The 18,422-nt window shown below is 36.3% G+C and overlaps 1 protein-coding gene across 5 annotated transcripts in view; it reads right to left on the bottom strand.

The window, feature by feature from the left end:
• Positions 1 to 18,422, bottom strand: part of LOC127415706 (protein enabled homolog) — a 153,147-nt gene that overhangs the window by 61,251 nt on the left and 73,474 nt on the right. For all 5 annotated transcript variants that reach the window (XM_051654537.1, XM_051654538.1, XM_051654536.1 and 2 more), the window contains one exon: positions 1,468 to 1,645. In XM_051654537.1, the coding sequence (XP_051510497.1) occupies positions 1,468 to 1,645 (178 nt within the window). The remainder of the gene's footprint in view (positions 1 to 1,467; positions 1,646 to 18,422) is intronic.

The following is an 18,422-nucleotide window of genomic DNA, read 5'->3' as shown; positions in this document are numbered from 1 at the left end:
AAAAAAAAAAAAAAAAAACCTGTATAGGTCTCCTAACAGACTATTCAGTTTGTGATCCAACTTAAAAGGTTGTATTAAACATGCGTGCTAACAATAAAGGACAAAATCATCTTTTAAAAATACCTCCAAATTATATTCACTGAATTAAAGGGGCAAAAAATACTTTGTTTAATTCAGTAAAAAACTCACTGCAAAAAATAGTAAAAAAATATCTTGTTTTCCATTTAAATTGTCTAAAAATCCTTAAAACAAGATACATTTACTTGAGAAGCAACATATAAGATATTTAGACTTGCTTTAAGAGAATGTATCTTAAATATAAGTGTATTTTGTATATAAGTGTATTTTTCACTTGGTTATACTTCTGTGAGTGCAGTAAAGACAAAATATACTTATATTCAAGATCTATTCCCTAAAAGCAAGTCTAAATATCTTTGTTGCAGTGTATAATGGGGCAAAGACTACCCTCTCTCACATTTTAGTTCACTTCAATCCATCTTTAACTCACAAAAAAAACAAACGTATTAATAAAGCTCGTATTGTCAATTTTCTTCAGGATAAAAATGCATCGTGACATATATTATGATTCAATAAGTTGCGAGCCATCATGTTATAATCTAGCTGCAGCAAGTGTGCGCGCTCGAGCGATGAGCGTCCCCACGACAGAGTGTGCATCATCCGGGTGCAGTTTCAATCTCTCCCCCTTATATCGAGACACTTCGTGCAACTCATAGAAGAGGCGCTAACCGCAAAGAGAAATGCCAGTTTCGGAGTTTGTAGTTATTTACATGAACTGCTTCCTTATTATTTGAACTTTAATAAAGCTATAACGCATTAAATAACGCCTGGGCGTTTCCTTTAAAGATGCTTGACACGCAAGTTTTGCTTAAGCGGAGTGGCAGCTCCGGCTCTGCTTATTCCACAACGAGTGTGCACCTGTATTTACTTATTTGGTATTTTTGTATAATTCCCTCATATTTTGCGATCTACATTACCTGAGGCTGTTTGGACTGCATCTGAACCGTGAGATGTGTCTTCTTCCTGACCTCGGTCAGGCGCGAACTGCAGTGCTGCTCTCGCACGCCATCATTAGAGTTTCATATGATCTTATGTTATGTTAAATGAGATCAAATGACTATTCGACAACTAAAATTTTTGTCGACAATTTTTTATTGTCAATGTTGTCGATAATGTCAACTAATTATTTCAGCCCTAATTTAGATGAGACAAGTCTTTAAAATACTCTTTAAAAATGCCAGCCAGATGTCATGAAAATGACTACTTGACTCAAGCGACATTTTTGCTAAATTATATGTGGTTCTGAGGTGAAGAAAATAGTAATGTGTTTCTATGAGACCTGGTTGAAAAAAACTCTAATACTACTGCTACACACAGAACCCAACACCTGGTTCACTTAATTCACACATCATTACGTATCACTCACTTGTGTGAAAACAGCATTCTCACCTGCATCCTGAGAGTTCAGCACCTCCAGGGCATGCATCATAGCACTGGCAAATACATTGGCATCCTCTTTGCTGCCAAAGTTAAGGCCATACACCTGCCGTGCGTCTCGCCACTGGTGAAAGGTTTGCGTGGCCTGGTTGTATTTCAGCCCCTTGGGAATGGCACAGTTTATTACCACCTGTAAATAAAAGAGGGCAACATATTTTTAAATGTATTCATTTAGAAGATGCTTTTATCCAAAGTCTCTTACAAATAAGGAATAACAACATTAACCGTAAGTATACTGAACACTGGTTCTGAGAAGTGTGTCAAAGTATAGTCCCAACTATACTTAAAATTTGGACCTAACTAAATTTAAGCACACAGAAGGGAACATACTGAAGCACTATATCCTCATATAAAGCAAAACAGTCCATAAAATTCAAGGCTCCAAAGATTCTCTGGTCCAGAAATGGGTCACAAAGGTCGACTAGTCGTCCCACAATCAATTAGTTAATTTGTGAGATTGAATATTTATTTATTTTTAATTTTTTTATTGGTGGTGTTTTAATTTGCATACTGTGCTTTAGATGTTAGACAGTTAACATGGTAAAAACTCTCATTAAGAAGTGGAATTCTTTAAATCCATCCCTTTAAAACACCACCACTACATGCCTTATCTTTGGCCATTGCATTGCTTCTCGTGCTGTTTTTGAGTGCACCTCCAAGAGTGTTGCGACTGTTTTTTTTTTTTTAATGAAAGAATGGGTAAGCACCTCCTTAGGCAATGTCCACGAATTCTTTCAGATGAAAAATCTATTCCATTTCCTAACATCATATTTTTCCAGAGTATACAATACTAGAGAGCGTTTTCAAAAGTCTCAATTTTTGTTGGAGGAAAATGCTTTCAGTGTGGATGAGAGATGTTAACACAACATTACTATGTTTTCAACCGAAACCATATTAGTGTGGACATGGCCTATGATGTGTGTCTGATGCTGCATCATGGTGTACCCACAATAAACTGATTACACAGGGCTTCCTTAAAACCAATTAGTCAACTACTTGTTCAGGTCACTCACCGATTATTCGATTTTCAAAATATGTAATTTTGCACATCAATAGTACAAGCTAAATTTTCTAAACCTTCTCGGTTAACATGAAAGTCTAACGAGAAACATAAATTATAGATGACAGGGAAAGCTGCACTTCAGAGACAAAGTCTTGCTTTCAACAACTCACAAGGACAAACTACAGATTAAAAACTGCTGGATGCAGCACCTTCATTCTTGCAGATAAATAAAATAAAAATGTAAATACATTGCTTCATATGTTTTACCACAATCCACTACTTTACCATTACACAAAAATGTTCAAGGTCAGCTAGGCTCCAGACAAGTGTTACAGCAATAACAGTACATGGTTAATGTGGTATGGGTGGAAGACACTTGCATATCAAACACTTGTCTGGCTCCCTAAGCCCTCCCAATAACTTGTCCTCACCGGGGTGAATCTTCATCAGCTTCTGTGGTAACTGGCTGCTTTCCCAGTCATTTCAATTTCTCAGCCTTTGACATCAACGTAATTACCATGAGAAGTGCAACTAATTAGCGGGGCGGTAAATGGAAGTAAATATATGACTAAAGTCTGTGAAGCATAAAAGTATGTTGAACTGCTCTAATCGAAAAATAAAATAAATGCATTGTATCATCAGTGCATTTTTGGAGGCTGAAATTTAACATTGTATTGTTTTAACATTGTATTTTTAAGCATTGAATATTTTGTTTGGAAACATTTCACAACTAATTTCATTATTCAACAATAAATATTCCCCTTCCAAAGTTCATTTACAAAATACTCAGTTCATTTGAAAATACCATCTAGATTTTTCGACAGGTAAAATTCAGCCCGTTTATTTCGCTTAACAAAATTTCAGTTCAGATTCGGTTGGAAATTCAACCTTCTACATCCGGGAACTGCAGGAAAAGCAGCAGAGTATCGATGCACAATCTCAGCCTGATGCTATTCGCTCTCACCAGTAGGTGGTGCAATGCAATCGGGTGCTGAATACCAAAGCTACAGGTAGAGAGAACAGCCGTGTATGTTTTGAAAGTTTATTTTTCAATTTGAAAATAAATTAGTAGAAACGAGAAAACAATAGGCCTACCTTTGTGCATGAGTTGGAACAAAGTGGCGCATGATATTGTTTTAAATTCAGAATTTAAACATTTATTTTAAATGTTGTTGTTATACTGTATTTACGGGGAAAATTGTCAATCTTGGCATGTCTTCCCACATTCGTTCTCTTTACAAACTGCTCATCTTCTTCTCTAATACCGAAGGGCACTGTCACGCACACATTGTTATGCATTGATGTCACCGGTATCAGTTTGGGCGAATAGCGCAGATCTCCACTTAATCAGTTAATGTTTGTACATTTACCCTATGTTAGTGCTTCCACCGCCCTATTGTGCACATGCCTGCCAAAACGTAAACCTCTTTATACTTTTTATATAGTCTACAGACCGTAGAAGCTTGCACCCCGATGGTCGACCCACAGATGATAAATGAAACATTGCAAATGCACATTTGATGAACAAAGCAGTGATTGTGTAAAAACAGTAGATCTTAGCCTCCAGCACAAAAATAATTACAAAACTCTGTATTTAATTATGTAGTTAATTAGATTGGTTATTTAAGAAAACAACTTTGAACATTTCTCAGTGAGGTAATTCCATGTATTTATAAAGTTATGCACAAATCTCTGAATGAGCGATAATATACGGTCAGATTACAGCACTTCACAGGGGACAGCAACTCTTAAGAAGCACTTAAAAGTGTGTTGCACATTCGTGTTAAGGGCAGGTTTGAGAAGTGCCCGTGAAAAAAAGAACGCTCTTAAGAGCTAAGACCCATAATTATCAGAAAAGCATGCAGCCTGTTAGTAGGCCAACAATTTTCAAGTGGGTGGACCTTGGTGGAGCAGAATGGACTTCTATTCGGAGGATAATTTCATCATGAATATAATGAAGCGTACACCTTTGCTCTGCCATTATGAGTTAATATTTGCTCATTTACACAGTTTAATCCTTAGATGCCATAAACATCATTAGAAACATTTTAGCCTTCCTAAAAAACAGGAGTCTGGTGAATTAGGTGTTCTACTTAACAGCTGTTCTATATACTTGGGTAATGCTACTTTTTAATTTTAACGAAATAATTGTTATATCATTACTTTGCATGGAATGCAGTGTGTTTTTGCATCATTTTTCATAAAAACAATTTTTTGTTTCTCATGATCAATGCACTTGGCTGGGAGCACTCTCCGTTTCAGTTTTAAGTACTTAGAAGCAATGGCAGCTTAGAAAGAAATGGCATAAGAGAAATGTCAAGATACCTAAAGCTCTCGCTCACTCATTACACATGGTCAGCACATGTCTTTTGTGCAGTGTAGGCAGTGCTAGGGTCATGGTTTCAGGGGCAGCCGTTGCCATATTTACAACGAACAAGAACTCCATTGCGCCAAGCACATACACACACATATTTTTTACTAAAACCAACGTAACTGAACACAAATTTCGCTATCCAAAGTCATTTTAGATCTGTTTTACCTTACCTCAAGAAGAAGTGCCCTGTCAACACTCTTTAATAAAGATGCAGTTGACCACAGATTTTAAACTGGGCTCGCTTTGTTTTGTTTTTTAACTGTTGCAGTTCATATAGTAGTTAAATAAAATCAGCAGATAGTAAGTTAAATAATAGAAGTCAGTTGAATCATAATCGATTGTTACACGAGAAACAAATGATAAAATAAAAACGGCACTTGTGTTTGTTGATTGTCTTTTATTTGCCTACGAAAAAACTTGATGCAAATTTTGCACAGCATACAACCATACACAACATATTATTTTTATTTGTTTATAATTTCATTAGAATTAAGTAAAATATCTTGGGTATAGTTTATGATTAGCAATGATGACATGTCTACCATTGAATTCAATTAATTGTAAAATTAGGTTTCATTTTGCTGTTTATTTTAACCTGGCAAACCAACTTGTGCACTCATATGCTCCCAAGCCCTGGCTTTCAATAATGGCTGGGTTTCCCAAAGCACTAAGTAGAATGCTAGCAGCACTTTAGTAGTACTTAAACTCTAAGGCATGTTTCCCAAAAGCATTGTTATCAAAGTAGTTTGTAAAAATGTTCGTAAATTAACGAGCTTTGAACCACTCTTTAGTCCATTAAATGCAACTTAAGCATATCTTTCTGGCATCTTTCACAGTTTATCAAAGACAATGGGACATTTAATAAATTGCATTCATATATTTTGATCATTGGATAGCCATTGTAAACTATTTCAGAGGATAAAAAAAGTGTTGAAAAAAATCACTAAGAAATCAATAGGTCTAAATTTACAAGACACGTAATAAAGTATAACTAGTTATATTAGCTTTCTTTGATAAGCATACTTGTAATGGCAATAGAAAGACGATGTGTTACATACAGCTCCCATAACCAAGCACTTAAGTTCTAATTTATAATGAGCGATCTACGTGCCAGTTTGGGAAACAGGCGTTACTCAATCATAAAAAAAACATGCAACGTTAGTTAAGATGATCTTTAAAGCTTAATGTGCAATGTTATCGGGAAACCCAATCCTTGTCTATTACAATGCTCTTAGCTCGGTTACACCAGAGCAATAAATCTACGAGCATTTTCAATTCTACTTAAGTTACGATGGCTTTGGGAAACATCAGGCAAAACTAAGATGAATTGTAAGATGTATTCTACAATCTAGGCTTACTATGCTTTTGGGAAACGAGGCCCAAAGCTGTGCAGTGCGCTCACATCTGCAATTAAAAACATGCGATTTGAAATTCGAACCCATTCACATGTGAGCAATATTCTTTGTTTCTATCTGGGAAAATCCACAAATGTAGCATATTGACAGTGTTGCAACAAAGAACTTGCAAAATGTGTCTGATGTCTACTTTGCTATTGCAAAATCTCAGACACGTCTTCTGGGTGGAGGTAATGGCCATTTTCCAAACGGCATTTTTGTGCCCTTGCAGTGGATTTTGGGAAGGGGACGCCACTCGAAGTCATTCCAAACAAAAAAACTAAAGTTTTTTTTCCACAAAGGGCCCTTTTACAAGACTTTTAGTGAAGGGTACATTCAAACTGTAATACCATACTCTCTTTAGAGAGCCCACATCAAGAGCTTTGTCCTTTGTAGCGAGTAGGACATAAGGATGATCACTTTCAATTGGAATTCGCCCAATAATGTTCCTTCTGTGCTGTGCGCTGTGTACAGCGCCCTATCGCGCAGCCACGCTCACGAGATACAATCCATAATTTAATGAGCTGTACGCAAAAACAAGAGCAGGAGAAACTGAGAGGCGATCAAATAAAATGCAAAATATTATTCTGTTTGTCCGACAAGTCATGCAAGTGAGTCCTTAAACTAGATGCTTGATTTGAAAACAAACTTAAAGATGTTGAACTTTGACACAGTAACACTGAATTCAACATGTTTCTTGCCATATGTTCCTCTAATAGACTATTCATATAAGTAGTTGACAGATAATGTATAATTGATATAATAACATTATAATGAATATAATATATAATGAATGTTAATACAAATATCTATTAAAATGGTTGTATTTATTCTTGTGTTTACTACAAAGCAGGAAATAGAAAAATGCATATACATATATATATACATACATATATACATTATCTGCGTTTTAATGTCCGGTGCTGAAGTAAATAATAAAAAAACAAAAAAAAACAAGGACATCTACACAGTCGAGTATTTTTAAAATCAGAAATGTATTGACAGACAGACATAAATTTAATAAACATTCAAATAATCTCATCTATGCTAACATCTTGATCTTACATAGGATAAGTGGGAATAAATTAATGTGTATTTTTTACTAATATATATATATATATATATATATATATATATATATATATATATATATATATACACACACACACACACACACACACACACACACACATACAAATATATATTTATAGGCTGAGTTTCCCGATAACAAGTTGCAACAAAATTTTATGATTATCTTAATTAACGTCACTCATTATTTTACATAGAGAATGCTCGTTTCCCAAAACAGCACTTAGATTGCTTGTTATAAAGTAGAACTTAAACGCTTCATTACGGGAGCTGTCCTGTCCAATGCTGAAACCTTGGCCAATATGTCCAGGAGTTTGTCTTCTCAACATTATAATAATGCAAAAATACTGAAAAGCATGGAAATTATATGTAACCTTGTCGAGACGCTGAAAGTGAATGACAATCACTGCATTCAATTAAAGAAATAATGATGACTTTTGTAAGACGGGTTTCAGATTGATACTCAATTTTTATAGATTAATGATAGAAATGCATGTTTGTGAATTACTAGTTGGTAGCCTAGTCTTTCTCACTTTAATGAAAATATAAAAACGGTCCATTCCGACTTTTACATTTCCGAAATTGTTTCGCAGGGGATAACCATGAACCCCCCAACAGTATCATTCCTCAGTCACAAGGGCTTCTATGCCCCCATACTTGGGTATTTGAATGCAAAGAAAAATAAAAAAAATATATAATTTGAAATGTAAAAATATTCAAACTAATACTGGACTGCTGTCATTATGCTTCAAAATGAACAGATGATCTTTTAACATTCATATCCAACTGCACTCGATTGATAAACTCAAAAATATTGTCATATTTTGGTAGAAGATAGACCCTGCTGCTTTGGCTGTCTCTGGGCTCACAATGCAGTTTATTAGAGACTAATTTGACTGTTTAGGATTAAAATGTTTTTTCTTCTGCCAACTTGGATATTCAAAAAAAAAAAAAAAAATTTGCAATATGTAAATATGAATGTATATCATGATAAATATCAATATCAAACGATATGAAAAAGAATATCGTGATAATATTTTTGGCCATATCACCCAGCCCTATATGTAGCTGCAATAAAAGTTGAGCAGCGGTGGATAATTATTCTGTTGCACGGCATTGACGACGCAGGTTGACCAATCAGTGGAAAGGTGCGTTTCATGTCCACCCACATGTGAAAATCAAATATTTATCTATTTTCTACTCATGAACAATTTTGAAAAACAAACTATTGAAATGTACACAGCTGTTCTCTCTACCTGTAGCTTTGGTCTTCAGCAGTCAAGAATCGATTGGCATTGCACCACTTACTGATGAGAACAAATAGCATCAGGTTGACATTGTGCATCGGTACTCTGCTGATTTTCCTGCAGTTCCCAGATGTAGAAGGTTAAATTTCCAACCGAATTTGAACCACTGAATAGAACGGAACGGGCTGAATTTTACCAGCTGAAACATCTAGATGGTATTTTCAAATGAACTGAATATTTTGGAAATTAACTTTGGAAGGTGAATATTTATTGTTGAATTTTTAATAATGAAATTAGTAGTGAAATGTTTCCAAACTAAATATTCAATGCTTAAAAATACAACAATGTTCAATTTCAGCCTCCCAAAATGCAAGCACTGTAAATGCAACGCATTTAAAAATGCAAGCACTGATAAAACAATGCATTTATTTTTTCGATTAGAGCAATTCAACATGCTTTTATGCTTCAAAGACTTTAGTCATTAATTTACTTCCATAGCGGTATAAATGGAACTGTGAACTATAAGCAATCCTGTCACAAACGCATAAAACTTCCCCGTTTTCACAACACATTAATAAAACGGAGCAATTAGAACTAAAATCTGGGTCATGGTCTTATAAAGGCAACTTAAGTATTTCAAATGTTTTACATAAAATATGTTTTGTAACCTCAGAATAGCAAAATAAAAGGATTAACTTCCGAGAGGAGAAAACACTTCTCTTATTCTCAGTTTGTTAATGTCAGCAGTTGTTAATCTAATAAAACTCCTGTATGACATGCCCTCATCCTTGAAAACCACAAACAAAACTACGCAAGGTAAAAGTAACATGACCAAAACAACATTAAACAGGTTCACACACAACAAGGATAAACATTCGTGCCAACCACAATTTGTTTTTAAGGTGGATTACTGGCTGCTGAGAGCATAAAACCATCAAAATTCAAGAGATTCATTGATTTAGACACAAACACTCAAACTAAAAATTTGGTAACATTTTCATATGTAGGGCCTATGCTGTTCATGGTAATAATTAATTTCAATGTTCGATTTTGAGGACATTTTATATCACAATAACCAATTTTGGTACAACGTTGGGTTGCCACTTGATGTTTAATGTAATACCTGGAACCTTAAGCAAACCAGTTAAGAACTAATGACTACTAACTGGCACCCTTGCAGGTACAGAGCCAGTCATATATAGATGACAAGGCTATCTTTGGTGTCAAACACAAAATACGTGATGACATTTGGTTTGTGTGTGGTCCCATCAACACTATTCTTTTTAGCGATTAAACTGCCATGGATGGCTCATCAGCAAATGTCAGCGAGTTTCCTGAAGTAATCTGATGCGCTCTGTCCTCGGTTATCACTGCGATGATTTTGCCATTCATGATTTATTAACCATGACGAAATGGGCCTAGCTACTTTCAAAGGCAAGAAAAATATAAAAGGTTTTCCACAGAAAGACAGCAAGACACTGAAAAACCATAAAATAGCAATGAGTCATGTACAGTGCCACCTTAGTGAACAGGAAGCTACAGCCACAGTCAAAACCGAATAAATGCATTAAGCTGTATACCTGTGAGCGCACATTACTTATACATTACATTACACTTCACTAAAAGTGCAAAAAAGTGCTCACCCAAACAATGGAATAAAAAAAGGTTTCTTGTTTGGTTCATTTCTTTGCAATGAACAGATAAGGAAAGAACCAGGCCAGACACAAAATTAAATACATCTGTAACAGCGTGACGTGAACACTAGCTTTAGCACACAGAGCAGAATATAGAATAATCATTCATGTTCCACTTATCCAAACTCACGCCATTGGCTAAGCCAATGTGATGCCGGAATACAAAGACAGACAAATCAATGTTTTGATAGCGCCACAGAACCAGTGTTTACACTTTTCGAGGTATTCAATATACAAAGAACGTGTATAGTTATCCACATTAAGCTGGGATAGAAGTATTTTAACCGAAAAACTACACTCACCTAATGTGTGAGTTTGAGGTGGGATATTTTTGAGAATGGTTTGGAAACCTGTTTGCAAACAGTCACTATTTTTGAAATTCCCTTCGGTGATGCTAGTGGTGCAGAAATGTCACTTTTGGAGCAGAAGACTTCCTGCACACTTCCTATGAAATTGTATGGGTCTTACGTCATTTAGAACAAAATCTGTCAAAAAGAAGGTGTTTTTGACTTAGTTTTGGTAGTTTGTAACAGCTCACCAGCTTGCTCAGCTGTTTTGAACTTAATTTTGACTGAGTAAAGAGGCACTTTGTCGTGAGAGTGCCGGAGCCTTTAGGGGTCGTTCACACCGAAAGTGTTTTTGTGTCCGTCTGCAGCGTTTTTCAGTTTTTGTTTCTATGCAAATGCCTGTTAAATGGACGTCATTGACCACTGCACATCATCTTGTTCTTTTCAGCATCTTGCACAGAAGTGTCACATATTTTGGGATGCTGTGTCAGCTTAAAAAGAACAGCAACTTTTAAAAGGCATGTTGAGCCACCTGCATTCTGTTCTATTTGCTGCATTATTTTTATTTAGCACACCAACGCATACGGTCTGAACAGCCCCTTACAGAGTTTTTCTGTGTTTTCAACCCTTGTAAACATTGCAGTTCCGTATAAAAGCTACGCTGTATAATATATTGCCATTGCATCTGTTCTAGGACTGATGCAAGTATGCTGTGTCTCTCTGTCTTGCATGAAGTGTCTGACTTAAGTCTAGGAGGTTTGTTTTAATACACTACTTGCAAGTGTTCACTATAGGTTGAAAAGAAAGGATTCTAGGGAACCAAAGGTCCAGCCAAAATTTACAATCTAACAAATATTGTGAACAAGGATCCAATTGTATCAGCATCATCAGATCATAAAAATGTTAGCCAGATTAAACAGTTGTTCATTATATTGCAGTCTTCCTTATTATTTGTCCTTACTGAAACCTAAACATACATGTAAAGTTTGGATTTGATTTAGTTCCAAGAGTCATTCGCAAATCAAAGCTACAGTACTTAAGGCCTTTGATAGTTCAATAGTCACACATTACTATGCTTGTCATGGAAAAGTTCACCACACACACACAACGCCCAGATATTGGAGGACAGATTCAGCCTATTCATATTCCCAGACTGTATTCTTTATGTGAACGAAGAGATAAAACATTTAATTATTTGCCAAATGAAAAACTCTGGCCTACACAGAATCCTAGAGGACAACAAAAATGCATTATAAGCTTGATCCAACATAAACAGGAGGTCCCTTAGTCAAGCAATCTACAATCAGGGTATTTGAAAACGGGGTGGTTAAGTGTGAAGTTAATGAAGTATCTCCCACAACATTAGAGAGTTTACAAAACACAAAATTGCGATGAAAGATTTAAAAGGTTGCTGAAACAGCACATACTACGCACATGCACATGTATTTTGCAGAAACCTTTCAGCACTCTCATCAATATTTACCTACACTGATCAGCCACAACATTAAAACAACCTGCCTAACATTGTGTAGGTCCCCCTCGTGCCGCCAAAAGATCGCCAACCCGCATCTCAGAATAGCATTCTGAGATGCTATTCTTCTCACCACAATTGTACAGAGCGGTTATCTGAGTTACCGTAGACATTGTCAGTTCGAGCCATTCAGTCCACAGAACTGCCACTTACTGGATGTTTTTTGTTTTTGGCACCATTCTGAGTAAATTCTAGAGACTGTTGTGTGTGAAAATACCAGGAGATCAGCAGTTACAGAAATACTCAAACCAGCCCATCTGGCATCAACAATCATGCCAAAGGTTGATCACTGAGATCACATTTTTCCCCATTCTGATGGTTGATGTGAACATTAACTGAAGCTCCTGACCCGTATCTGCTTGATTTTATGCACTGCAGCCACACCACTGGCTGATTAGATAATCGCATGGATGATTGTTGGTGCTAGATGGGCTGGTTTGAGTATTTCTGTAACGGCTGATCTCCTGGGACTTTCACACACAGCAGTCTCTAGAATTTACTCCAAATGGTGCCAAAAACAATAAAACATCCAGTGAGCGGCAGTTGTGTGGACGGAAATGTCTTGTTGATGAGAGAGGTCAGAGAATGGCCAGACTGGTTCAAACTGACAAAGTCTACAGTAACACAGATAACCACTCTGTACAATTGTGGTGAGAAGAATAGCATCTCAGAATGCTATTCTGAGATGCGGGTTGGCGCGGTTTTGGCGGCACAAGGGGGACCTACACAATATTAAGCAAGTGGTTTTAATGTTGAAGCTGATCGGTATATATTCAATAAAAAAGTAGTCATTTCAACACAATATGGACCCTAGGGGAGATTTAAGGCAGACTGTTTTGTTTTTTTAGCCAGACGTTTTTCTGAAATGTAAACATCAGAATCAGAATGAGCTTTATTGCCAAGTGTGCTCACATACACAAGGAATTTTTTTGGTGATAGGAGAAACAAGCAAATGCACACAGAACATTACAGTGAGACACAGAATATAAAACAAGGTAAGAGTATAAACAGACATACAAAAAAATAGGACATATAACATAGAATGGTGTATGTACATGTGCAAGTGGTAAAATACATGCAAGGTAGGGTATGTACAGTTATTGAATTAAATATGAGTGAATTTACATATGTACATGAGATATTTATTTATATTATAGAACTATAGTCCTCAAGGCAGTTTAATTGTTCATGTGGTAAATGGCATGAGGGTAAAACTGTTCTTGTGCCTGGCTGTCCTGGCGCTGAGTGCTCTGTAGCACCGGCCAGAGGGCAACAGTTCAAAAAGGGAGTGGGCAGGGTGTATGGTGTCCAGAGTGATTCTACCAGAACATTTCCTCACTCTGGAGGTGTACAGGATCCTTGCATAAGTCCCAGGTCTGTCGAGGTGTTGCAAGATATAATGCAGTCCCATGTTGATAGCATCATCCACAGACCTGTTTGTTTGGTAAGCAAACTGAAGGGGGTCTATCAGGGGCCCAGTGATGTCCTTCAGGTAGGCCAAAAACAGTCTCTCAAAAGACTTTATGATCACAGACGTGAAAGCGACAGGTCTGTAGTCATTAAGTCCTGAGATTTTTTTTTTTTTTTTGGGGACCGGAATTATGGAGGAGCATTTGAAGCAGCAGGAAACTTCACACTGCACCAGTGATCTATTGAAGATCTGTGTGAAGATGAGGGCAAGTTGGTCAGCGCAGACTTTCAGACAGGCAGGTGAGACGCTGTCTGGTCCTGAAGCATGGCAGCTTAATTAAAAGCTATGTGAATAGCATAAACGGGATCTAAGCAATTGCCACCTTGAAACCAGAGAAGTTCTTTTGGGGAACAATTCGTTCTTTAGGATCGAATGTCCGCACTGTCATTTTTGCAAGAAATCATATCTACCTGTACATCAGTTGCCATAGCAATGACATCGAGGCCATCCAAACCAAACATGTTCTTGCCCTAAAAAAAAAAAGCTAGACACAGCGCAATGCATAGAACAGAAGGCAAGTGCCTTGAGAAGTGCTTTTAAAAATTGGAAGTTCTTTTTTAAATTGACACAGCATCTAATAAAATGCTGCAGTCCTGCACAAGACACTGAAAAAATGCTGGATGTGGCACAACAGTCAAAGATGTCCATTTGGCATGTGTTTACTTAGAAAAACAATGGAAAAAGAGAACCAAAGGACAGAAAAAGTGTTCAGTGTGACTGGTCAATTAGTTAAAATTAATTAACATCTTAACATTTGAGGTTTTTTTGGATTCCCAAATCCTGATTAGGAGAAAAATTTAGTTAAGTGCACAGAGTCTTTCTGAAATGCCACACTGGAGTAGGGCTGGATGATAGGACAACGTAATCGGATATCGACGATATCTTACAAAGATCCTGATGCCAATTGCAACACTCATTTGACAGACAATGATCAAAAATATCAGGAATGACAAAACCATGGATCTGGGAAGTCACCAAATACTATATTAAACAGTATCTCAGGGAGTGAGACTAGCACCCGCCACCCTCCAAACGCGACGAGACTGAATCCAGTTCGCAAGCTCCTCGTCGAAATTTACTGTATTTCATGCAAGGGACATTTTCCTCATCTACCCGCATCGGGCTTTATTTCCACAGACCAGTTCGCGGGTAACATGCATTGTGAACTCAACTCAGCAGGTTCAGTAATATATATATATATATATATATATATATATATATATATATATATATATATATATATATATATATGTGTGTGTGTGTCTTTGTATTAAAGAAACAAAGACAAAGTGATTCAGTTATAAAATAATACAAGACACATTCATCTTGAACCTTAAATTGAGTTATATTTTCTTTTCTTTAGGCAGCATTAACTGTATTACCAAAACGCAATACAAACACAAATTCGATAAGGACACACATTTGGCAGCATTACTTTGGGAACACAAGATAATTTATTTGGCTTTATTATCATCATCATCATCTTTAAATTTATAATGGTCATTAGTTCTTAATCTGTAGGCTATTAGTAATTTTCCACCTGTTGTCGTTTGCTGATACTTGCGTGATGGGAAATGGGGCCATTGGAGATGGTAAATGTTTGGATTGCTTTTTTTGTTTAGTTACAGTGCAATTTGAATTTAGAAATGTCTTTTGTTTATTTTTTTCATGTTGCAATACATTTTTAAAAGCAAAATCATTAAAGCAAAAATATTCACCGACCCTCAGCATGGGGGTTGACAATACAATCGTATATATTGCTATATTTTTTTAAAGGCGATTATCAATAAAATATGTTTTATATATCGCCCAGCCCTACATTGGACCATTAATGTAGGATAAAGCATTTTCCAGAATGTAGCCAAGCATAATACTCTCACAATCACAACAAAAACATGCATGCTACTCAGATGTTTTTTCTTTAAACTACCCTGTACTGATCTGTGAGCCATTCAACCAAGCCCACGTTCAGTGTCATGGGTCATTGCAAGCACTGCAGTGAAACACAACCCCTCTCTGCAAGGGAAGCCAACAAGGCCAAGCAGACAGTCTCTCAGTAAACCCACTGGATGTTGTCTGTCTGTTTTTGCTGTTCGTAATATCTGACCAGATTCTAGAAGATGGTGTGCCTAACAACGACCATTATCTGTGATTGACTATATTCACAATATACCACTAAATATGCCTCAGACACATACCTTATTGCTCAAAGCAGAAGTGTGTAATTTCTCTGCTATTAGTATCAACAAACAAAAATAGCTATAGCTTGTGGGCTTTAGAAGAGAGCTGGATTCAGTGGAAAAACGAATTAGTTTCGGAGAACAATTCAGTTTCTTAAGACTGGAAATTACACAAATACAGATAAGAATGTTGACATTGCAACAAAATTAGACCTACTCCCTGCCACACAAAAATATGTCAAGATCAAAGTGAAACTGACAAGAAAGACCCTCAGCTTATCGAAGAACAAAGTCCTAGTGAAATTGTACTGTATTTCTACAGACAAGTTTTGAAACTAAACAAATTTGGTCTTGTGTACATTGGCAAAGGGAAAATTTGACCTCCGTTAGCACATAAAAAAACCCACCACATTTACCTACATTTTTATTCATTATGTCTTAACATCTACCTGGATGCTTAACTCACATCTCAATTTAACCCTTTAATGCATACCTTTGGGCTTTAGTGACATCATCCATTTTTTGGAGTTATGCCCACATCTCTTTAGTTTTCCTCAACCTCTCTCTTCTGAATAGTGGTGCAAAAAAAAAAAAAAAAAAAAAAAAAAAAAAAAAAAGGAATTATAGCTGCTTAATTACCATGTTTAAAAGGTCATTAAAGGCCTGACATATGTAATAGTGCCGTTTTTGTTTTGCGCTTCTATAAAGGTTTTATTATTATTTCATATCTATACAAGTTTACTATCATTGGATATATATATATATATATATATATATATATATGTGTGTGTGTGTGTGTGTGTGTGTGTGTGTGTATGTATGTATGTATGTATGTATGTGTATATATATATATATATATATATATATATATTTTTTTTTTTATATACACACACACACACACACACACACACACACACACACACACACACACACAGTTGCAATCAAAATTATTTAACCCCCCTGACCAGCAATACGTTCTGGTGATGTGAATTAAAGCATCAACTAAAACCTCAGTTTGTAATACACGAGTGATTTTGAGAAAAAGAGAGCTCAGTTTGCCCACATTTTTTTTAAATAAAAAATAACTAATTGTCTCCACAAATGTCATGTCAAAAATATTCAACCCCCAAAGTCAATGATTTGTGGAGCATCCTTTACCCTTAATAACAGCAAATAAATGTTTCAGGTAAGTGTTCTCAGGCTTCGGACACCTCTCTATTGGAATTTTTACACATTTCTCATGAGCAAAAGCTTCCAGCTCATTGATATTCTTTGGTTTCTGTGCTGCCACTGCTTCCTTGAAATCCCAACAAAGATTTTCAATGGGATGTTAATGATGGACTGAAAGGGCCATCCAAGGACATTCCACAACCCATCCCTGAGCCAGATTTTGGACAACTTGGATATATTCTTGGTGTTATTGTCTTGCTGGTAAGTCCAGTGATCACAGAGCTTCAATTTACACACTGAAGGCATCACATTTTTGCCAAAATGGCCTGACACCTGAAATAATTCAGGGCATCAGTCACATAGACAGGATAGCCGTTTCCTGCAGCTGTAAAACACCCCCATGACAGGACTAACCCACCTCCATGCTTGACCGTGGGGATGGTGCCATTCTTGACATCACCTTGCCTCTCTTACTCCAGACGTACTGCTGACCCATGGGTCTAAAACTCATTTTCAGTTTAGTGTCATATGTCCATAAAACCTTCTTCCAGGACTCCACAGGTCTTTCCAAATTCCTTCTTGAATATTCAAGTCAACATTTCCCTTGAAGTTTTGCACCCAAGAAGGTTGCTGTTGTACCATATTTAAAAAAAAAAAAATTATGAATGGTGCTGCCAACTTTGTCTTTTGGAAACTGAAGTGCCTTGGAAATGTACTTTTAGCCATGACCTTTCTTGTGTAATGAAATAATCTCCTCTATTAGCTTTTGTGACAGCTTATTTTTAAATTGCATTTTTTGCATAGAAATACATTTTTGCCTACAACACTAAACTTACATTTTAAAACTTAAGTGCCATTGCATATTGATGGCTTAATTTTGTTTTACATGTGTAGCCTAACATATTTAAGAAACAGCTACATGCAATAGGGGTTGGCATGAATAATTATGACATGGCTGTATTTAAAAAGAAATCCTGCTATTTAGAAATATTAGGTTATATATTCACACTATGACTTTGAATGTGTCACTCAACTGATATAGAAGTAATCTAAAAATTCAGGGTCATCAGGAAAGCTTACCTTTGTAAATCCTTACTGTCTTGTGGGGGTGGGGGGGGGGGGGTTGAATAATTTTGATTGCAATATATATACACACACATTTATCTACCACAAAACATATTAGTACTATATTTACACAAATTACTACTACATGTTAGGGCTGAAATGATTATCGACATCATTTATTGTTGTCGAATAGTCGTTTGATCTCATTTAATGTAATGTAATCATATGAAACTCTAATGATGGCGCGGAGAGCAGCACTGCAGCTCACACCTGACTGAGGAGAGGAAGAAAGCACAGCTAACAGTCCAGACGCACACTAAACTTTCACAGCTTTAGGTGATGTAGATTGCAAAGTATGAGGGAATTATACAAAAATACCAAATAAGTAAATACAGAAGCACC

The sequence above is a fragment of the Myxocyprinus asiaticus genome, chromosome 25, assembly GCF_019703515.2.
Source record: "Myxocyprinus asiaticus isolate MX2 ecotype Aquarium Trade chromosome 25, UBuf_Myxa_2, whole genome shotgun sequence".
NCBI classification, from domain to species: domain Eukaryota; kingdom Metazoa; phylum Chordata; class Actinopteri; order Cypriniformes; family Catostomidae; genus Myxocyprinus; species Myxocyprinus asiaticus.
Note: the sequence above shows the minus strand (reverse complement) of the source record. Positions and strands in the feature narration are given on the sequence as shown.